The 23,016-nt window shown below is 47.3% G+C and overlaps 1 protein-coding gene and 1 pseudogene across 6 annotated transcripts in view; one reads left to right on the top strand and one right to left on the bottom strand.

Annotated features, from left to right (window-relative positions):
- Positions 1-23,016, top strand: part of LOC139232634 (misshapen-like kinase 1) — a 259,745-nt gene that overhangs the window by 51,756 nt on the left and 184,973 nt on the right. For all 6 annotated transcript variants that reach the window (XM_070863069.1, XM_070863068.1, XM_070863070.1 and 3 more), the window contains exon 2: positions 534-599. In XM_070863069.1, coding sequence (XP_070719170.1) covers positions 534-599 — 66 coding nt within the window. The remainder of the gene's footprint in view (positions 1-533; positions 600-23,016) is intronic.
- Positions 5,945-6,080, bottom strand: LOC139233218 (U2 spliceosomal RNA; annotated as a pseudogene).

Here is a 23,016-nt window from a genome sequence, read left to right as displayed (position 1 = left end):
GATTCTATGAATGCAAGTTTAATTCCATGTTCTCGTTAATTTGCATATTGCTGATCCTAACCGATCTTGATCTAATTTAGGATTTAAAATAATTGTTCTCGGGAGGTGGATAACACTAGCAGGGCAACATTTATCACCCGTGTCTCATTGTCCTGGGGGCATGAAGAGTCGACCACAACAGAGTCGCATGCAATGTTCCTTAAGGTGCGCGGCCGCGCAGTAATCTCAAGTCCCGCACAGGTCGTTCACCGGCTTTTACATTGTAAATACCGCACATGTGCAGACATTTAAAAGGACCGCACACTAAAAGAAACGGGCCGCGTAGAACAAAACACTGCTCACAGGGAACATTGGTCACATGCCGGGGTGACCAATCAAAACAGCCATTGCTAATGTATCATTACTTTGGGGGGGAGGTGGGTGGAGAAGGAGGAATGTAGACGGAAAGTGTTTTTAAAATATCAGAAGTGCAGAATTTATCCCTGAAATTATCGCTGTTCAGCTTTACTCAGGTATACTTTTGTTTCCTACAGGACCCTGCGGGTATTTTCGAACTGGTGGAAGTTGTCGGAAATGGCACATATGGACAAGTGTACAAGGTAAAACGAAAGTCATCTTATTTCACTGAAAAGATTTGGAGTAATTGATTTGTGGCGAATCAGAATTTGTTGGGCACAGAATTGTGGCATGTTCATGCAAATTCCCTGGTGACGCCCCGCTAAATCAAACTTTACCTTTGCGGCAGTTATATCGGTGTAGGTACTTGTACCCATTGCCACTCGAGTTGGTCAACTGTACTCCTCGTGCGTAGTGCCGCATCATGTCCCCATCACCTACAGCTCTTGGCTGATGTGTCTCTTTGGGTCTCACTGTAGAGCCCACATGCTATGAATTGAGATTTGATGCACTTAGTTTACAAACATACCAACGCAAAAATGTGTAATTTAAAACAAATGATTCATTTTATTGTGATTGCTCAGTGAAAATCACCCTCAATCCAGCCAGCGCATTACTGCGTCGCTGGCAAGGCCAGCATTTATTTATTTTGTTATTTGATTTTTTTTAAATTTCAAAATATTATTTATTCATATAAAAATTTGTACAGTACATTCAAAAGCCGTTCAGTACATTTAGCTGCGGTCAGCAATCCCACACACTACATTTGGGTGCTGACGGCAGTTCCGTTCGATACATTTCCTTGCTTTTCAGTTCAAGTACAATTCGGTACAATACGGGATACATTGTAGTATATTCAACAAATTACATTACATGTGTCACTGTACAGTACACGGAATGGGTGACGGTACATTTTAATTTTTTTTCTTTTCAACGTGCATTATGAAACAGACCTTGCATTGTACATGGCACTACATAGGTGTTTACAGATCATGGTGCTCCATGTACATAAAAAAGAAGTTACAAGTTCAGCCCGAAGGGAGTTTTGTACTGATTCCTGCCCCCAGGTTTACCGTGGCAGAAGGGCTTTAAACTGTGGCCCTTCACCACCGTGCCTTTGCGGCAACTGCACCAATTTTAAGTGCGTCCCTCAGCACGTAATCCTGGATCTTGGATTGCGCCAGTCTGCAACACGCAGACGTGGACATCTCCTTGCTCTGGAAGACCAGCAAGTTTCGGCAAGACCAAAGAGCGTCTTTGACCGAGTTGATGGCCCTCCAGCAGCAGGTGATGTCTGTCTTGGTGAGTGTCCCTGGGAACAGCCCGTAGAGCACAGAGTCCTGTGTTACGGAGCTGCTCGGGATGAACCTCGACAGCAACCACTGCATCTCTTTCCAAACCTGCCTTGCGAAGGCGCAATCCTGAAGGAGATGGGTGACAGTCTCGTCCGCCCCGCAGCCGGCTCGGGGGCACCGTGCCGTGCTGCTGAGATGTCGGCTGTGCATGAACGCTCTGACAGGTAAGGCCCTCCTCACCGCCAACCAAGCTACGTCTTGGCGCTTGTGTGATAACTCTGGCGATGAGACGTTTTGCCAAACGAGTTTGAAAGTCCGCTCAGGGAACCACCCGACAGGGTCCACCCTCTCCTTCTTTCGTAGGGCGTCCAGGACGTTGCGTGCTGACCACTGTTTTATGGCCTTGTGGTCAAAGGGGTTTTTTTGTGAAAAACTTTTCCACGAAGGACAGGTGGGCAGGCATGGTCCAGCTGGTGGGGCCGTTTCGCGGCAGCGTGGCCAGGCCCATCCTTCGCAGCAAATGGGACAGGTAGAACCTCAGCACGTAGTGACACTTGGTGTTTGCGTACCGGGGGTCTGCACAGCTTGATGCAGCTGCACACAAAGGTGGCCATCAGGACGAGGGCCACGTTCGGAACATCCTTTCCTCCACTGTCCAGAGATTTGTACATTGTGTCTCTGCGGACACGTTCCATTTTGGACCTCCAGACAAAGTGGAAGACGGTCCGGGTAACTGCCCAATTGCGGATACCCTCCCCAAAGAGCACGTCCATCAGGTACGTGTGCGATATCCTGTCAAAGGCTTTCTCCTGGTCTAAGCTGATTAAGCAGGTGTCCACCCTCCTGTCCCGCACGTAGGCGATCGTATCCCTGAGTAGCACGAGGCTATCAGACATCTTCCTGCCGGGGACAGCGCAGGGGTGAATCACCAGCTCAAGAGCAGACTTGACCCTGTTGGCGATGACCTTTGACAAGATCTTGTAGTCCACATTTAGCAGCAAAATTGGCCCCTTCTGCTTGTAAATGAGGGTGATGATGCCTTTCCTCATCGATTCTGACATGCTGCCATCCAGAAGCATACCTCCGTACACTTCCAGCAGGTCTGGGCCTATCCAGTCCCACAGAGCCGAGTACAACTCGACCGGTAAGCCGTTGCTTTGTCAGTTCATCCAGAGTTAGCGGGTGGTCCAGACTCTCCCGCTTGCTGTCGTCTAAGACCTCCGAAATAGATGAAAGGAAAGACTGGGAGGCCGCGTGGTCTGTGGGCTTGACGTCGTACAGCCTGGCATAGAAGGATTTGCTGATCCTCTGCATGTCAGGCTGCGAAGAAGTCACAGAACTGTCTTCTTCCTTTAGGCTGGTGATCACAGAGCTCCCCTTGTGTACCTTTTGGAAGAAGAAACGTGAACACGTCTCATTCTGCTCAACGGAGCGGACTCTGGGGCGGAAGATAATCTTGGAGGACTCTGAGGCAAAGAGCGAGGCTTGCTGGCCCTTCACCTCTTCGAGTTCCTCCGCGACATCGACCTCCATCGATTGCAGCAGGAGCAGGTTTTGCATATTCGTCTGGAGTTGGGACAATTCCCTCTGTCTCCCTCTCGCCTACTGAACACCTTTTGAGGATGAAGAACCTCTTGATGTTCGTCTTGATTGTTTCCCACCAGTGCATCGGGGAATCGCAGAGGGGTTTTACGGTTCTCCAACCTTTGTAATCCCTCTTGAGTTCCTCAACATTTTCCGGAGTCAACAGTTTCACGTTCAGCTTCCATATCCCTCTGCCAACTTTCTGGTTTTCCTGTGGGCGACAGTCAGCCAGTAGGAGGCAGTGGTCCGAGAAGAACACCGGCCAGAGAAGAAGACGTCGGTGGATCTGACCTTGAGCGTCTGGGACACAAGCAGGAAGTCTAATCTGGAACGGACGGACCCGTCTGGTCTCGACCAGGTGTATCTGAGCGGTGCTCCGTCTGCAGGGTTGCTGAAGACGTCGCACAGCTTGGCATCTTTTACCGCATCCATCAGGAGTTTGGACGTGGCGTCCAGTTTGCTGTCGGCTCTGCTGGATCGTCCAGCCGCATCGATGATGCAGTTGAAGTCACCGCCCAGAATGACCGGCCTGGACATTGCCAGTAGCAGTGGGAGCTGCTGGAAGAGGGCCAGCCTCTCGTTCTTGAGAGCTGGGGCGTAAACATTAATTAACCCAAGAGGGGAGATTTTGTACATTATGTCTGCTCCGAGGAGGTGGCCGCCCACCACCTCCTTAACTTCGGTGATGAAGTGGCCTCCCCGCAGCAGAATGCCGAGACCGAAAGCCCGGCGGTCGTTGCCTCCTGACCATATGGATGGTCCATGGTCCCACCATCGTGACCAGTGCGGCAGACCGCACTCCAAGAACAGCAGGTCCGCTTTGGCCTTGGCGAGGTACCCCAAGGTGGAAACACATCGCGTAGTAGATTTTACACTACGCACGTTAATAGTAGCAATTTTAAAATCCATTTTAAAGCTATTTTTTTACAGTTACAAACATTACGCTTCACGTAAATTGTCCTTTAAATCCGAGGACTGCTCAATGGCCAGTTCCAACATGCGTAGGTTATTACTATGAAAGTCTACTGCACCTGGGCTGGCGTGGTCGTCGTGCTCTGCCGTGGGGGTGTTTCGACCAGGGGACTGCTGCAGTTCTGTCATTAAGTCCGATATGTCCTCTGCACTGTCCTCGCCTGGTGTTGGTGGTTCCCTCTTTTCCTCAGTCGTGGCGGTCTCGAGCTGGTGTGCTTCGATCGCAGCGTCGCTCCCGGTATTCCAGAGGTGGGGTGTGCTGGGCACTTCGCTGCTCCCGTTATCCCGGAGCTGGTCTGCGGTGGTCGCTTCTCCGCTCTCGGTGTTCTGGAGCTCGTGTGCGCTGGGTGCTTCGCTGCTCGTGGATTCCTGGGCAGGGCTGTGTTGGTCGCTTCACTGCTCCCGGTCGCCTGTGGCTGTGGGTTGGCATATTGCCTCTTGTTTTGGTGTCTGTGGTGAGAGGCTTTTTCTCGCCTTTCCTCATCAGACGAGCTGCCGCCGCTGCTGTCTGTCGAGGTTGCTAGCCGCCTCTTCCCTGTCGTTTCCGCAGGGCCCTTGCTCGCCTGTTCTCCTTACACTTGCGGGCCTTTTTCTTGACTGTCTCCCATCCCGCTTCATCGTCTGCTGTCTCCTCGTTGCTGGACTCAGTGCACTGGGGGAGAGCTTCGCTGCTGGCTGCTAGTGTCTCGCAGCTCGCTGTGGCAGGCTTCTCTTTCTCGCCAACTTGTTCCGAGTCCACGGGGGCATTAGTCGAGGGGAGGGTGTGGCTCTCCTCTGGAGCGTTGTGTTCCTCAGCTTCCTCCTCCTCTGGTGCAATGTTCTTTGCTGCCTGCGCATAGCTGAAGTTGCGCTTGGGGCAGTTTTTGTAAAGGTGCCCAGCCAGACCACAGATGTTGCAGCACTTGGTCTCCTTACAGTCCTTTGTCTGGTGGCCTTCTTTCTTGCAGTTTCAGCAGATGACAGTTTTGCAGCTTGCCGCCACATGGCCTGCCTTCCCCCAGGTGCGGCACACGTTGGGTTGGCCAATGTACACCATGTAGCCCCGACTTCCTCCGATGGCAAAGCTGGAGGGGGGCGGTGCAGGATGGTTCCGCTGGCGTCCACCTTCATGGTGACCTGGATCTGGTGCTTGCTTGTCCATATCCCGTGAAAGTCTTTCAAGTCGCTGCTGTTTCCTGCCCCATCGACATACCTGGCGAGGAAAGTCAGCACATCAATGACTGGGATGTGGGGGTTGTACATCTGCACTGTGATAGTGCGTCTTCTCTGCGACGGGAGGGTGAACAGTGGCTCCCAAGTCAGCACTGAGCGCAGCGGTTCACTGGCCTCCTTCAGTCCCTTCAGGAACTTCAGGCAGAGGGTGACGGTTCTGAAGGTCACATCGAAGTAACCTCTCTTCGGGAGGTCCTGCATGGCGAAGATGTCGGCGACTTTCATCCACATGTTCCAAGCAGGATTTTCTTCACGAACAGGTCCCGGTTGATCGTTGCCTGTCCTTCCACTATCTTCACCGTCACTCGATGGTGTTTCGGACTCCCTGGTTCGCTGCTCGGTTGGCCGCCATCCGGGTTGTAGATTCCTCCTTTCGATGTGTATTTTGGCCGAAGCCTTCAATCTGTTGTGGTGCCAGTCCGGCCCCTTGGTGGGCCTCCAGGCCCGCCGAATGGTCGGTCGACATGCAGGTTTTCCTCCTCTCCAATTGGTGCTTGGTCCAAGCCGAAGGCCAGAGCCAGCAAAACTGGAAAAACGAGTTTCTGCAATCAGTCAATTTGCATATGAATGCCCAATCAACAGATACTACACTTGATCTTAGCCAAAAGGCCGAGAAGCGAGGCCAGCATTTATTTATTTTTATTATCACCAGCTCAAGAGCAGACTTGACCCTGTTGGCGATGACCTTTGACAGGATCTTGTAGTCCACATTGAGCAGCGAAATGGGCCGTCATTTTTGATTTCCTCCCTCTCCCCCTTCTGCTTGTAGATGAGGGTGATGATGCCTTTTCTCATCGATTTTGACATGCTGCCGGCCAGAAGCATATACCCTCGTACACTTCCAGCAGGTCTGGGCCCATCCAGTCCCACAGAGCCGAATACAACTCGACCGGTAAGCCTTCGCTTCCGGGAGTTTTATTCGTTTCGAAGGACCGGACGGCCTTTGTCAGCTCGCCCAGAGTTAGCGAGGCCAGCATTTATTTATTTATTTTTTTTTAAATTTTTATTTTTTATTTTTATTTTTTTTTTTGAAATTCGTAGCCAATCGTTCCAATTCTTTGTCAAATCACAAACGCCAGAGGTCACCTTGCACACGCCAAGGATCACTCTGCGCCAATGCTCTTAGCCAAAAGGCCTAGAGCCACTGCACCGTTCCTGGAAGTACTGCAATACCAGGTTCGTGCCATGGAGGTGGATGGGTCAGGTCCCCCACACACCTCCGTGGAGGTGGATGGGTCAAGCCACCCCACCCACCTCATTGCCCATCCCTAATTGCCCCTTGAGGTGGTGATGAGCTGCTTTCTTGAACCGCTGCAGTCCCGTGTGGTGAAGGTGCTCCCACAGCACTGTTGGGGAGGGAGTTCCAAGATTTTGACCCAGCGACCATGAAGGAACAGCCGATATATATGTCCAAGTCAGGATGGTGTGTGACTCGGAGGGGAACGTGGAGGTGGTGGTGTTCCCATGCGCCTGCTGCTCTTGTCCTTCTAGGTGGCAGAGATCGCGGGGTTTGGGAGGAATTATGGCACCTGATAAGTTAGTGAATACTGCTGGTTTTAACTCTAGATCTGTCAAAGGTTGGCAGACTCACCAGAGGTCTGCATCAGGTTTTTTCCCGTCAATGCAAATTTTATTTTTAAATGCTAAGGTCTAAAAGGTGTCCACTTAGGAATAAAATTGATAACTACGTTTATAATGGTAGGAAAATGTTGCTGGCTATCGCAAATTAAAACTGAGGTGGATGCACTGCCACGGAGGTCATAAGTATTCGTAATAAGACCTCGGCTGTGATTGAGAGGAGGGCTGGACCTGAATTATACTGGAACTTACAATGGTGATAATTTGTGCGAGGGAGGTTATTGAACTGCTTCATGAATCTTTAAATGGCAGGTGTGGGAACTCTCGTGGGCGGGCAGTCTTGGATTCCAGCCTAATCGATGATGGGAGTAATGGACCAGGTTGACATTTGGGATCTCTTCATTAATTTTAATAGTTGAAATGAAAACAGAACCAGCAATGAAAACTATTGAGACATTTGATTTTGCAAGATCAATGGAATGCTGTACGCAAGAAATTAACTGGACAGAACTGTTTAGAAGGAGGGTGTGGAGGGGAAATGGGAGTGTTGAACGATTTAAGCAAGAGGCAGCACATCCCAGAAATAGTCAAATTAACAAACGGGAAAGTAAAATTGACATGGATGGAAAAGGAAGACCGTGAAAAGACGTGAGGGATGGGTACAGAACTATTTTGGGACATTTAACCTTCCTCAACCCGCGAGCTCTATCACCTCGAAGAATCATGGCAGCAAGCGCATGGGTTCACCATCACCTCCAAGTTCCCCTCCAAGTCACACACCAATCCCGACTTGGAAATATATCGGCTGTTCTTTCATTGTCACTGGGTCCAAATCCTGGAACTCCCTCCCTAACAGCACTGTGGGAGCACCTTCACCACACGGGACTGCAGCGGTTCAGGAAGGCGGCTCGTCACCACCTTCTCAAGGGGCAATAAATGCTGGCTTTATGGTGACACTCACATCCCATGAACGAATAAAAAAAAACCCCGTGGCAGTGTGAAAATGGTGTATGAGGAAAGAGAAGTGACAGAACCAAGTCATTTTTGCCACTGAAAGGGGGAGTAGGGACACCTGAGTTCAGAGGAATTTGGGATTGCGAACACACTGGTAACTTGTAATACCACAATGGAAGGCATTGTAGAAATGTTTAAGAAGCTGAAGCTTAAAAAGATACTGATTTAATCTAACCATGCTGGGGACGTTGCCTGAGGAGATGGGAATTTCTTTCACCAAATCTTTGAAAGCTCATGAAGAACATAAGAACATGAAAAATAGGAGCCAGGAGTAGGCCATACAGCCCCTCGAGCCTGCTCCGCCAATTAATAAGATCATGGCTGCATTTTTATCTCAGCTGCATTTTCCTGCTCTATCTCCATATCCCTGATTCCTTCAGTGTCCATTGGATTGGGTGCGTCAGTGGGTTGGAAAGTGGAACATGTGACCCCAACCCCCCTCATCATTTATATATAAACCAAAATGACAGGAAAAGGACCAGTAAACCTGGTGGAACAGAATCGATGGACTGAATGGCATACTCCTGTTCCTATATACCTCATCTCAATTGTTGAGAAGCTTGGAGATGTTGATGAGGGGATATCCTAAGAAAGCATCTGAAAGAACAGGGTCTGATTTCGAAAGAGCCATCAGCATGTTTCAGAAGGAGCAGGTCATGTTTGACCAATTTGCTGGATTTTCTTCGAGATGTGTTAAAGTGTGATGCAGTGGATGCCATCAATCTGGATCTCGGGAAGACATTTGTCACTGTTGCACGTAACTGACTGAGTCTCTCAGTTCTGTCCATGGCATAGACAGTAAATTATTGAAGCTGGATTATGTGACAGCAAAGGGAAATACCGGTGGAATCTGATTGCCAGTGGAGTCACAAGGTGTGATGTTGGGGGTCACTGTTTATAATTTTTGTAAGAGTGAATATTGACACCAGTCAGTGAGGTGAAGGATTATTTCTCCAACAAGATGCAGTGATTGGAGGATTTTTACATAATACAAATTGTCAAAGGACAGGCTAGGTCATTTTTCTCTTACTCATTCGTGGGATGTGGGCGTCGCTGGCAAGGCCAGCATTTATTGCCCATCCCTAATTGCCCTTGAGCAGGTGGTGGTGAGCCGCACCCTGAATTGTTGCAGTCCCGTGTGGTGAAGGTTGTGGAGGGAGTGCCTGGATTTTGACCCAGCGACGATCTGTTTCCAAGTCAGGATGGTGTGTGGCTTGGAGGGGAACGTGCAGGTGGCGGTGTTCCCATGCGCCTGCTGCCCTTGTCCTCGGTGGTAGAACTCGCGGGTTTGGGAGGGCAGATTTCAAAAACCGTGTTAACTGCTGGATGTTTTAATTACAGACCTGGCATATGCCTTTTAACCAGTGTTTCAAATGATCTTGTGAAGGCAACAAGCGATTGTGTTACCTGCTTTAGAAAAATGTGTCTCATACTGTGAAGTACACCTTTTGTTTGGGGATCATGTGTTACACAATCATTGTTAGTGTGTCATTTGTGCGACTAATCACAAAATAAACTGTCCTAACCTGTAATCAAATGGAACATTGGACAGGAAGTGGTGAGATGCTGCGCTGTCATTTGGTGTGGCACACATTAGCAGTACATTAGTCGGTGTGTTCCCAGATTGCGAAATATGTCTCTGAAGGTAGGGAAAGGGGGTGACTGAGTCGAATACCTTTGATACAGAACTTGCCTGAACTCACTAAACCATTCTGCAGGTGATGAATCTAAAAGCAAAAACATATTGATGTCCTGACTCTTGTGGCTTGTGAAGTTGAGTTTCTTGGTTACAACACCCTCCTTGAGCCTTTGTTGGTTCGTGCACCATTTTGTACTGAGTTGAATGCTGCCCTGCTAGCAGATTTGGCCAATGCTCCCTGAACAAAGCCAGTAGCTAGGAAGTACAGTAGCAAAGTGGTTATGGTACTGAACTATAGTACTCCAGAGGCCTGGACTAATGATCCGGAGACACGAGTTCAAATTCCACCACGGCAGCAGGGGAATTTAAATTCAATTCATTGAATAAAAATCTAGTATCCGTAATGGTGATTGTCGTAAAAACCCATCTCGTTCACTAATGTCCTTTTTAAGAAGGAAATCTGCTGTCCTTACCCAGTCTGGCCGATATGTGACTCCAGACCCACAGCAATGTGGCTGACTCTTAACTGCCCTCTGAAATGGCCGAAAAAGCCACTCAGTTATATTGAAACGAAGAACTATCCAGGTGTGACGTCCAAAATCCGGAGTTCCGGAATGTTCTATTGAAACGAAGAACTATACAGGTGCGACGTCCAAAATCCGGAGTGGCGGGATCGTCCGGAAACTGGAAAATGTTCCGAAATCCGGACTCCCTCGGTCTGACCTCAGCTCGACCTCCCCCTGCCTTGGCCTGATCTCCGGCCTCCTGACCTCCCCTACCTACCCTACCCTCCCCTCCCTTACCTACCTCAGCCTAGGCAAAGACATTCCGGCCTCGGTCACGAGGTTTCGGATTTTGGACGTAGCACCTGCAACAAGACCATCCGGCACCGGATTCGGATCCAGCAGCACTGTGGGTATACCTTCGCCACACGGATTACAGCGGTTCAAGAAGGCAATTGGGGGACAGGCAATAAATGCTGGAATTGCCAGTGATGCCCATGTATGGGAAAAAGTGTGAAAATGTAAAATGATGTGTCCTCTTCCTCCCTCCCTAAATGACAAGAGTTTGATGCACTGTTGATGACCTGAAATGCCCTCATTCTGTGACGCCACACGTTGAAGGGTTGGACGCTGGATCATGTGTCATTATGTTTCTCTTCCTCCTGTTGCGTGACTCATGAATGCAAACTTTCATTCAAGTTGCATGGCCCAACAGCAATCTCCCTTCTAACTATTCGGAGAATAATGAGTATTTTCATAACATTTTTCTTACAGATGTTATGACCTGTTGTGAATTACTTTTTTTTTAAAGGAAGGGGCACAGTAGGTTCGTTCTTAAAATCGCAAGATGGACACCGCTGCGGAAGGCCATCCCGGTTCATCATGCAGCAAGTTTCTGTAGATCCCCCTTTATTTTACTGTCAAAGTTTAGTTTGAACTAGCTTGCAGATTTAGCTTTTTCTGTGCCATTTATTACCTTGCCTCCAGTCTTGTTTGAGCTGCAATATCCTCCAGTTAAACATTCAAGCAACTGAAGCCATTATCCTCTGCCTCTGTCGCCAATTCCAAATACTTGCCAGCGACTCCATCCCCTCCCAGACCACTACAAACCTCGGCTCTTTCAAAATTCTGCCGAAATCCTAACCTGCACTGAGTTTCACTCGCTCATCACCTCTCTACTCACTGATTTACGCCACCAAATTAAAATTCTCCCCGTGTTTAAACCTTCATTTGACTTTACTCCAAAAGTACATCATTGGCTGTAATGCGCCTTGAGACGTCCGGTGGTCGTGAAAGGCGCTATATAAATGCAAGACTTTATTTTTTTTCCATCACCTTATCCTTTCCTATCTCTGTAATCATCTTCAGCCCCATTGACTTCCCTCGCCCCCGAACACACTGTTCCTCTGAATCTGGTCTCTTGAACATTCTTCCTTACTTCACCCGACCACCACCCTCCAGAATTCCTCCCCTTAACCTCTCTACCTCTTGACCTACCTCTGCCTTGAAGATCCTCTTTAAAATCCACCTCTTTAACCAAGATTCTGCTCCCCCCCCCCTTTTGGTTTGGTCTCCAGCTTTTTGGTTATGCCTCTGTGAAACACTTTACGACGTTTTATAAATGCAAGTTAAATACCTCGCTCCAGTTTTTAATATTTTTAATTAAAAATTTAATGGCACATTTAATCAGAGACCAAAGCCCATGTCATCGTCAAGACTCTTCTGGTTCCTCCTGTTCCTTCTCTTCATTTTCCTTATCAGCAGTTGCAGCAATGGCACCACCACCCACCTGCTTCAACACTGAGTCAGACTATGAATGTCAATATTTGCCAAAGCCTTAGCAACAGGAGACTGCTTCACAAAGGCTCAATATTGACTTTTAGTGACCTAATGCGAGCATTAAGCTTGACTTCACTCATGGTGATCTTGTCCTCGTGCAGGATGAGGGAGTGTGTAGTTCCAGGCGAGTTCGGATGTGGATGCCTTGGTGTGGAGCCTCTGTGGGAGGTGGGTCAGATGGTGCTCGCCCCGGGAGAATCGGCCTTGTGTTCGGATTTTCTGAGTTTTCCTTGTGTTGCTAGGTCTCCGTCTTATGGCCTTCTTTGAATCCCCTCCAAGGCCATAATGTGACCAGAACTGCAACCAACTGATTGATGGACCACTCAGCAGTTCCTCTTCCTTCACATCTATTTGTGTTTTCACTAAGTATTCAAGCTTTTAGGGCAACTGTTTGCCGCATTTTGAACTGTCTGTTCCCTTTCCACTGATTCGATCTCTCTACCTGGCAGCTGTCTAAAGCTGACCATGTCTGTTTACAAGCGTGGTTTCATATTTGGTCACAAATTGAGCTTCCTACCACGTATCCATTCTATCACTAAGACCACCCATTTCAACCTTCGTAAAATCCACCCATCTTTACCCTTGCCTCAACTTATCTGCTGCCGCAATCCTCCGCCACGCCTTTATCACCTCTAGACTTGATTATTCCAACGCACTCCTTGCTGGCCTCCCTAGTTCTATCTTCCATAAACTTGAGGTCATCCAAAACTCTGCCGCCCGCATCCTCACTCTCTCCAAGTCCTGCTCACCCATCTCCCCTGTGCTCACCGATCTACATTGGCTCCATTGGCAATGCCTCATCCTTATTTTCAAATCCCTCCATGGCCTTTCCCTTCCTTATCTCTGTAATCTCCTCCATTGGATATATTCAAGAGGGAGTTAGATATGCCCCTTACGGCTAAGTGGATCAAGAGATATGGAGAGAAAGCAGGAAAGAGGTACTGAGGGAATGATCAGCCATGATCTTATTGAATGGTGCACCTATTCTCTCTGTTTCTATGTTTCCAACCCAATAAAGTCCCTTGACCCCTGCGCTCCGCCCATTATGGCCTATTGATCATCTCCGATTTTAAATCATTGGTGGCCATGCCTTCAACTGCCTATACCCCAAGGTCTGGAATTCCCTCCCTAAATCTCTTCGCCTCTCCTCTTTCCTCCTTTAAGACGCTCCTTAAAACCTACCTCTTCAACTAAGCCTTTGGTCATCTGCGTTAACATCTCACTATATGGCTCGGTGTCAAAATGTTTTTATAGCACTCCTGTGAAGCACCTTGAGACTTTTTTTTATATATATAAAAAATATGTTGAGGTCTGAAATGGGTGTGTTCAGAATAAGGATACACATCTTGACATGATATTTTCACGCTGTTTTCGTGTTCCTTGGACACAAGACTAGAGTGTGAAAAACATTTGCCACTGCAAGTTTTTCATCATTTAATAGGTTGCCTGCAGCGTGAGTTCTGTAAAAGTGAAAAATATAACTTCTAGTTTCTACAGGTAACTACTTACTAAATTGCTCGTCGCTTGTAGTATTGCTAGGTTATTCATCATCATAGGCAGTCCCTCGGCGTCGAGGAAGACTTGCTTCCACTCCTAAAATGAGTTATTTGGTGACTGAACAGTCCAACACGAGAGCCACAGACCCTGTGGGACAGATATTCATCGGGGGAAGGGGTGGTGGCACTGATTTACCACATGCTCCTTCCGCTGCCTGCGCTTGACCTCTTCACGCTTGCAGTGTTGAGATTCGAAGAGCTCGATGCCCTCCCGGATGCACTTTCTCCACCTAGGACGATCTTCAGCCAGGGCCTCCCAGGTGTCAGTGGTGATGTTGCACTTCACCAGGAAGGCTTTGAGTGTGTCCTTGTAACGTTTCCATTGCACACCTTTGGCTCGTTTGCTGTGAAGGAGCTCCGTGTAGAGCAATTGCTTGGGGAACCTCGTGTCTGGCATGCGAACTAAGTGGCCTGCCCAGCGAAACTGATCGAGTGTGGTTAGTGCTTCAATGCTGGGGATGTTATCCTGGGCGAGGACACTGATGTTGGTACGTCTGTCCTCCCAGGGGATTTGCAGGATCTTGCGGAGACATCGTTGGTGATATATCTCCAGTGACTTGATGTGTCTACTGTACATCGTCCATGCCTCTGACCCATACAGGAGGGCGGGTATTATTACAACCCTGTAGACCATGAGCTTGGTGGTAGGTTTGAGGGCCTGGTCCTCGAACGCTCTTTTCCTCAGGTGGCTGAAGGCTGCACTGGAGGCGATGTTGAATCTCCCCATCAATGTCTTCCTTTGTTGACAAGGGGCTCCCGAGGTATGGGAAATAATCCACGTTGTCGAGGGCCGCGCCGTGAATCTTGATGACTGGGGGGGGGGGGGGTAGTGCTGTGCGGTGAGGACAGGCTAGTGGAGGAATTTTGTCTTACGCATGTTTAGCGTAAGGCCAATGCTGTCATATGCCTCGGTGAATATGTCGACTATGTCCTGGAGTTCAGCCTCAATGTGCGCAGACGCAGGCGTCGTCCGCGAACTGCAGTTCAACGACCGAGGTTTGGGTGATCTTGTTATTACATTTTACACAGTCTGGTGAAATATCGATAGTGTTGGCAGCAAACTAGTTGGACTATAGGCACTTTTGTCTTGGTGTACAGGATGGAACCAGGGAGGGAACATTATAATTGAGAGTTGAGGTATTGGTACTATTGCCACAGGAGTAGAGAAGGCGAAGATGAGATTTAATGGAGATTTTTTTGAATTATCAAAGGTTTTGAGGCAAATAAAAGTCGAGATACAAGGAAAATTAAAAATAAATCGAGGGGAGGGACTAACTCGAATTGATGTAAGTAAAAAGAAATGGTAATAGGGAAAATCATGAGATGATAGACAAATCTCCAAGACCTGATGGTTCTCAACACAAGGCATTAAAAGAAGCAGGTGAGGAAATTATAGATGCTCGAGTCACAATCTTCCAAAACACACTCGATTTCAGGAATTGTCAATTGGTCCACAAGGGAAGTGCGAGAGAGTCTATAACTAAAAGAAAGGGTGTATACGAATGCAAAGAACAGTGAGAGATTCCACAGGCTGAAAATCAGGAAATGGCAGCAGACTTGCTCAGTACTTGCTTTATATCGAACTTCACATTGGAGGATGAAGTACCAGAGATATGAGGGAGTAAAAAAAAATTAAGGGGAGAAACTTTCTAGATTTAATATAAGTAAAACAAATGGTGGTGGAGAAAATAATGAGGCAAAAGACAGACAAATCTGCAGGACCTGATGGTTTCCACCCCAGAGTATTTAAAGTGGGTGAGGGAATGTTAAATGTTCAAATCATGATCTACCAAAATTCTCTTGATTCAGGAAGTCGCCCCTTGGATTGGAAAATTGCCAATGTCACTTTGCTATTTAAGAAGGATAAAACTAGGAAATTATTGACCTATCCATCTAATGAGGGAAAGTTACTAGAAACTATTAGGGACAGAGTACTTGAACACACACAAACTGATCAGAGAGAGCTAGTGTGGATTTGTAAAGGGTAAATCATGTCTAATGAACCTAGTTGAAGTTTTTAAGGAGATAACTAATCTGGTACATAAAGGAGCGTCTGTGGATGTAATTTTTATGGACACCCAAAAGGCATTCGATAAGGTTCCACATAAGAGACTGCTAACGAGATGAGAGGCAACCTATTGCTGTGGGTAGGGAATTGGTTTGGAGGTAGGAGACAGAGTAGGGATAACAGGTGTGTACTATAGTTAGCAACATGTGACTATTGGTACCCTCGGAAGTCTGTACTGGGACCTCCGCTTTTCACCAGATTTATAATATATCCAAGTCTACTGATGACGCCAAGTTAGATGGCGCAGTGAATAGTGCAGATGGGAGCAGAAAGTTGCAAAGGGACATGAATGGAATAAGTGGGCAAAGCTGTGGCAGATGGAGTTCAATGTGGGAAAGTGAGAGGTCATCCATTATGGACCCAAGAAAGATAGATCCCTATTTTCTAAATGGCAAGAAACTCGGAATTGTGGAGGATCAGAAATTTAGGTACAAAACATAATGAAAAAGTTTGATATGTTGGCCTTTATCTCAAAGGGGCTGCAATACAACGGGGCAAAAGTTATGTTAGTGAAATAAAGCTTTGCTTAAACCCCATTTTAGCGCATTGTATGCAGCTCAGGGAGGTATATTGGCCTTGGAGGGGGTGCAGTGCAGATTCACAGGAATGATAGCTGGGTTAAATAATGAGGACAGGTTGCTCAGACTAGGCTTACATTCCCTTGAATGTAGAAGATTAAGGGGTGATCTAATTGAGGTCTTTAAGATGATTAAAGGAGTTGATGGACCATTTTATTTTAATTGCCGGCTGACTCTGAAGTCGGCCCAACGATGGTGGCCATGGGTTCGGCCGGGCCGCCACCAGGCAGCCTCTTGTGTGCTGGACCACTGGCCTGGCCGAAACCCTCCCTGGTGGCCCAGTGGGCGCCACCAAAGTGGCTGTAGAACTCGCAGTGGTCCTGCCCTTTAACTGAAGGGAAGGAACGTTGTGATGCGTCAGCGCGATGCGATGCGGCACGTCTGTCGCGCTGTCGTGCTCAGCGAGGTGCTGATATCGCCCACTTCCGACCCACCTCCACCCTGTAGCTGCCCGAAAAACCGCCCCAACACATTAAAAAAGAGGGCAATTTTGCTGGATTCTCTGCCCCAAGGGTTTGGGTTGAGAATAATCACTGAATTCAAATTATCCATCCTGTTTGGGGCGGATGTGGTTTTGCATCCCAAGGATCTGGAGGGGAATGGCATGGAAATGGAATGAGAATTAAACAGCTCCAGTTAAGGAGCTGGCATTGGCATAAGCACGATGGGCTAAATGGCCACCACCTTGAGAGAGAGATGGCCCTTTTGAAACTTGAAAGCCACATTGCTGAGGACGTCAACTTATATAATTAAAATATATTGATTTTTCTCATTTTTAAATCTGTTCGCTTCAACATAATTAATGTAAAAATTCTGTGACAATTTTGATCCCCTTCACCTTAAATTTGAGTTCGATCTATATAAAAAAAACTGGCTCAAATGCATATTTAAAAATCAGTGGTGGGTTGGATTCTATTAAATGAAGAATTAAGGTACTAGATGCAGAAAGCTAAATATAAATAGTGGAATTAAAGACTGTGCTTGCATAGTTTTCAATAAAAAGAACCATGGACGATCTATGTGCCCTGACCACGAGCTCTGGGCTTCAATTTGTTACAGTCCACACACGCAGCACAATGCTGTTCATAATCAGAAAATTCTTTCCGGCAGAATTTTACACAGTTTGTCCTTTTTCTCTGCTTTAAAGGGTTGCTGTTGCTGTGGTAGTGCCCTGTGTGATGCTTATGGCTTATTTCCTTTTAAGTTGTCAAGTTTGCACTCGCAGCTATATATTATCTGAAGTTACTGTGTGTTGATGGAGGATGCTTGTGGGAGTTGTGCATTGATTTGTCCAAGTTCTCTGCCATGCTTGTTTGCGCTGGGAGCTGGGCAGTGTGGGCCAAGGGCTTGAGGCGAATTGGTCGAGGTTTACATGACATAATCACAGCCGAGCGAAGGTGCGATTGAAATATCGTAGAATCACACCGCTCTTAAGGAGGGCATTCGGCCCATGGTGCCTGAGCCGCCTTTCTGAGAGCTACCAATTAGTCCCACTCAGAGTTCCCCACAAAGTTTTTTTGGGGCGGGCGACCGCTTTAAGGGACTGCGCGGCCCATTCACAATTTTGCCCACATGTGACATTTAACATCGGAAAAGCCGGTCCCGGGCTGTGTGGCAGCGGCAGAGAGCTGAACAGCTTGGAGGAAACGTTGGTCCCATTCCCCTGCTATTTCCCCACAGCTTTGCAAATATTTCCTTTTTACGTATTTATCCAATTCCATTTTGAAAGTTACAATTGAATCTGCTTCCACCGCCCTTTCAGGCAGTGCGTTCCAGATCATCATAACTCAGAGTTTAAAAAAACCTCTTCTCCCTTGCTTTATTGCCCATTATCTTAAATCTGTGTCCTTGGGTTACCGACCTTCTTGCCAGTGGAAACAGTTTCTCCTTATCTACTCTTATCAATGTCCCTCATAATTTTGAATGGTTCTATTAAACTTCCCCTAAACTTATTTTGCTCTAAGGTAAACCACCCCAATTTCTCCAGTCTCTCTACATAACTGAATTCCCTCATCCCTGGTACCATTCTGGTAAATCTCCTCTGCATGCTCTCCAAGGCCTTGGGACATCCTTCCTAAAGTGATATGCCCAGAATTGGACACACTACTCCAGCTGAGGTCTAACCAGTGATTTTAACCATATGATCATATATTGGAAAATATTTCTAGGCAGTAGGTTTCTGTGACTTCTGCCGATACCCAATTAAGGAATGTCATTACTGGGAATGAAGTACTTGCATTTTGCACCCATTGCAGGCATTGTGTTCCTGGGTACTGAGCAGGGCTCCTGTTGGTCGGCAAATGCACGCCCAAGTGCACTGAGTTTTCACTTCCCACAGTAACCACTCCCAAAGCAAGCGCTCTACTCAGAACTCCTTCACGGCAAGCGCGCCCAAGGTGGGCAGAGGAAACATTACAAAGACACCCTCAAAGCTTTCCTGATAAAGTGCAACATCCCCACCGACACCTGGGAGTCCCTGGCCAAAGACCGCCCTAAATGGAGGAAGTGCATCCGGGAGGGCGCTGAGCACCTCAAGTCTCATCGCCGAGAGCATGCAGAAAGCAAGCGCAAGCAGCGGAAGGAGCGTGCGGCAAACCAGACTCCCCACCCACCCTTTGCTTCAACCACTGTCTGTCCCACCTGTGACGGGGACTGTGGCTCTCTTATTGTACTGTTCAGTCACCTAAGGACTCACTTTTAAGAGTGGAAGCAAGTCTTCCTTGACTCTGAGGGACTGCCTATGATGATGTACTGATGTAATCAGTTTGCCTAATTAGTGTGCAGAGCTACTGCGAACAGGATTGAAACTGTCCAAAACTTGTTTTACTTAGAGAGGGAATTTTATTCAGGCAGTAACCTAATCTTGGGGCTAATGGAAATGATAATTGTGGAGGGAGACGACAGTAGGTTTGAAGTAAAGTCGTTCTTTCGAGAGTGCTGGCCATCCCTGGAATCTGGGAAATCTCACTGAAATCTCACTTGGGTGGAATAGAGGCTGCTCTCCTGTCTTGGACAGTGAATTGTGTTGTTTCCTATTGAGCTGTTTGGCATTCAAACTTGCAAACTCAGTCACTTTTTTTCATAACCTTTTTCGAGCACGGTTTATATTGAATGTACCTTCCCCTACACTTTCCCCTATCCAGATCCATTTGAACCTTGTGATTAAATTGCACTTTAATATCACTGCAGAATAAAGGTTACCGTTCAATGGTACTTTGCTGAGATTGTTCTGGGTTTTCTCTTTTGAGAGCGTATTCTGATGGTGTTTAGACATCAAAAGAAGTCAGAATTGGGCTTGGCTGAAATGTCACTCATCGATCAATTGACTGTCAACACTTGCCATCAAGTCTGGCACATGAATAATCAGCACTTGGGCAAGGTGCTGGAGGGCAGTACAAGGCACCAGTGGAACTGATGAGCAGCAAGGAGCCGACACATCCAGGGCACCTGGGGATTGGAGAGGGAGGGTGTAAAAATCATGCTTTAGCGGTTTGCAGTGTCACCGGGTTAGCAGGCGCTGCAGTAAGAAGATTATTTGATCGCCAACATAGTTTGTAGAACCGGCTGGTCCAAGAACTGAACTCGCTTGGGGGCGGGCGGTGGGGAAATCTTCACTTTGGTGACATCCCTTTAAAGCTAAGTTTGGTCAGTGGTCTGTGCTCCGTGTTCAAAAGAGCCATTTTAAATGTGACCAGGTTTACTAATAAGATTTGTGCGTCAATCTTCTCGAAACTAATTTCAGACTGAGAGACAGTAAGACCAAAGAAATGTGCATTTCTAACAGCCCTTTCGGTACCCGAGGATGTCCCAAAGCGCTTTACTGTTCATGAATTAAGTCAGGAAATGTAGTCACTATTGTAATGTAAGAAGCACGGCCGCCAATTTGTGCACAGCAAGGTCCCACAAACGGTAATGAAATAAAAGACCAGATCATCCGTTTTCAGTGTTGGTTAAGGAATACGTGTTGGCCAGGGGCCCGGGAGAATTCCCCTGCTTTTCTTTTCAACAGTGCCATGATATCTTGTGTCCACCTGAGACGGCAAAACGGAGCCTTGGTTTCACGTCTCCTCTGACAGTTCAGCGCACCCTCAGTACTGACACTGGGAATGTCGGCCTGGATTATGTGCTGAAGTCTCGAGTGGGATTTGAACCCACGACCTTCTGACTCCGAGGCGAGAGAGCGACCCACTGAGCCACAGCCGCAGGAGTAAATAGAATTTACTTGACTCCTAAATTTAGTACAATGGATTTTTAGTAGGCATTGTTTGAGATCTGAGGAAGAGGTTGAAACATGAGTACTTTGCTTGTATTTAAAAATCATTTGAGTGCAGTATATATTTGATGTGCTCTGAACTGCGTGACCCGACCGTTAAAGTGCTTTAAAGACGTTTTTGCCCCAGATTGTTCCATAATCCTAAATGTTACATTATGAGTCACGATCGTTCCTGTGCTTGTGCTTTCTAAGAGCTGGGAAAGGTAGCCTGGGAGTTCTCCCAGACGTGACATTGTGAAACTTTGCGTCATGATTGAATAAGGATGGGGACGATTTGTCTACTTCCTCTGCTGCAGATCATCATCGGCAGTCCCTCAAAATTGAGGGAGACTTGCTTCCACTCTAAAAATGAGTCCTTAGGTGGCTGAACAGTCCAATACGAGAACCACAATCCCTGTCAAGGTGGGACAGATAGTCGTTGTGGGAAAGGGAAGGTGGGACTGGTTTGCCGCACGCTCTTTCCGCTGCCTGCGCTTGATTTCTGCATGCTCTCGACGACGAGACTCGGTGCTCAGTGTCCTCCCGGATGCACTTCCTCCACTTAGGGCGATCTTTGGCCAGGGACTCCCAGGTGTCAGTGGGAATGTTGCACTTTTTCAAGGAGGCTTTGAGGGTGTCCTTGTAACGTTTCCTCTGCCCACCTTTAGCTCGTTTGCCATGAAGGCGTTCCGAGTAGAGCGCAGTAACTGACTGGGGTGACACTCGGGAGCTGGTAGCCTTTTATAGTTCATCTGTGTCGGCTTACACAGTGGGTAGGGCAAACCATTTTATTATTGCTGGCTATGCGACATCCAAACATTGCAGTATTCTGCCAAAATTCAAAGGATGCTGCACCATGGTAAATCACTTGCCTTATTGATGGTTTAAAACGATGGGGTGGGGTGTCGCAGTGAAGCCTGGTGCTGTCCTCATCGATAGTCCTGAGATGAAATGGTTCTCCTATGACGAGAGATTGAGTAGATTGGGCCTATACTCTCTGGAGTTTAGAAGAATGAGGGGTGATCTCATTGAAACATATAATATTCTGAGGGGGATTGACAGGGTATATGCCGAGAGTTTGTTTCCCTTGGCTGGAGAGTCTAGAACATAAGAACATAAGAAATAGGAGCGGGAGTAGGTCATATGGCCCGTCGAGCCTGCTCCGCCATTTAACACGATCATGGCTGATCCGATCATGGACTCGGGTCCGCTTCCCTAACCCCTTAATCCCTTATCGGTTAAGAAACTGTCTATCGCTGCCTTAAATTTATTCAATGACCCAGCTTCCACGGATCTCTGATGCAGCTAATTCCACAGATTTACAACCCTCAGAGAAAAACTAGAAGGTACAGTCTCAGGATAAGGGTTCGGCCATTTAAGGCTGAGATTAGGAGGAATTTCTTCACTCGGAGGGTTGTGAATCTTTGGAATTCTCTGCCCAAGAGGGCTGTGGATGCTGAGTCGTTGAGTCTATTCAAAACTGAGATCGATAGATTTTTGGACTCTTGGGGAATTAAGGGATATGCGGATCGGGCAGGAAAGTGTAGTTGAGGTCAAAGTTCAGCCATGATCTTATTGAATGGCAGATTAGGCTCGAGGGGCCATATGGCCTACTTCTCCTAATTCTTATGTTATGTTCTGCTATATTCATACCTCTACCCGTGCGGCCTGAATCTCTTTCTCGGGGCTCACTGGATAGGCAGATTGGCTAACTCAGCATGGATCAAACCTGGGACTTCCCTGGTCCATTTGGCACGGCACCACATTTCTGTGGTACATTAGCCTGCTGAGTGTGCAGACTCTCGCCAACAGTTCTAAATCATAAATCACAACAGCAATGTGTGACTTAGAGACGCTATTAAGTGTGTATGCATTTTCCCTTCACAGAAGCATTTGGGAATTGCAGGACAGTTTAGCGCAATACATGTTTTTATTGGATGCACAGGTTTAAGATCACAGAGTAAAGGCAGGAGCACATACTGCAGTGATGTTGCGACACTCTAAATCTTCCTGATGTTGCTAATTGGGCACTTTTTATGTAACTCCCTGCTGATTATTCTGCTGATAAACATGTTTGTGTAACCACAGTTTTAACAATAATACTGGCCACTCTAGGGTAGAATTTCAGCAAGTGCTTCAGTTGTTCTAGTGTCGGCAGGTTGTTCAAATGCAGGAGTGTTGCATCATCTTGAATCACCAATGCAACTGAGCATGTTGACCTTCCTGCACTTGCCTTTCAGGATTAGGACATATTTAGACGTTGGCAGACATCTTTGATAAGTTTGCCAATCCTCCATGTCTCAGACCCGGAGACATAACTTTATAATCCGAACCAGGCCATTCAGAAGAGAAGCGAGGAAACAGTTCTTGATACGAAAGGTGGTAGAAGTGTGTAGCACTCTTCCCAACAAAAGCAGCAGATGCTAGCTCAATACATTTTAAATCTGAGCTCAATAGACTTTGGCCGATTTAAGGGATATGGAGCCAAGGTGGGTGGATGGAGTTGGGGTGTCGATCATCACTGATCTCA

The sequence above is a fragment of the Pristiophorus japonicus genome, chromosome 20 (genome assembly GCF_044704955.1).
Source record: "Pristiophorus japonicus isolate sPriJap1 chromosome 20, sPriJap1.hap1, whole genome shotgun sequence".
Taxonomy (NCBI): domain Eukaryota; kingdom Metazoa; phylum Chordata; class Chondrichthyes; family Pristiophoridae; genus Pristiophorus; species Pristiophorus japonicus.
This window is presented reverse-complemented; position numbering and strand designations above follow the sequence as displayed.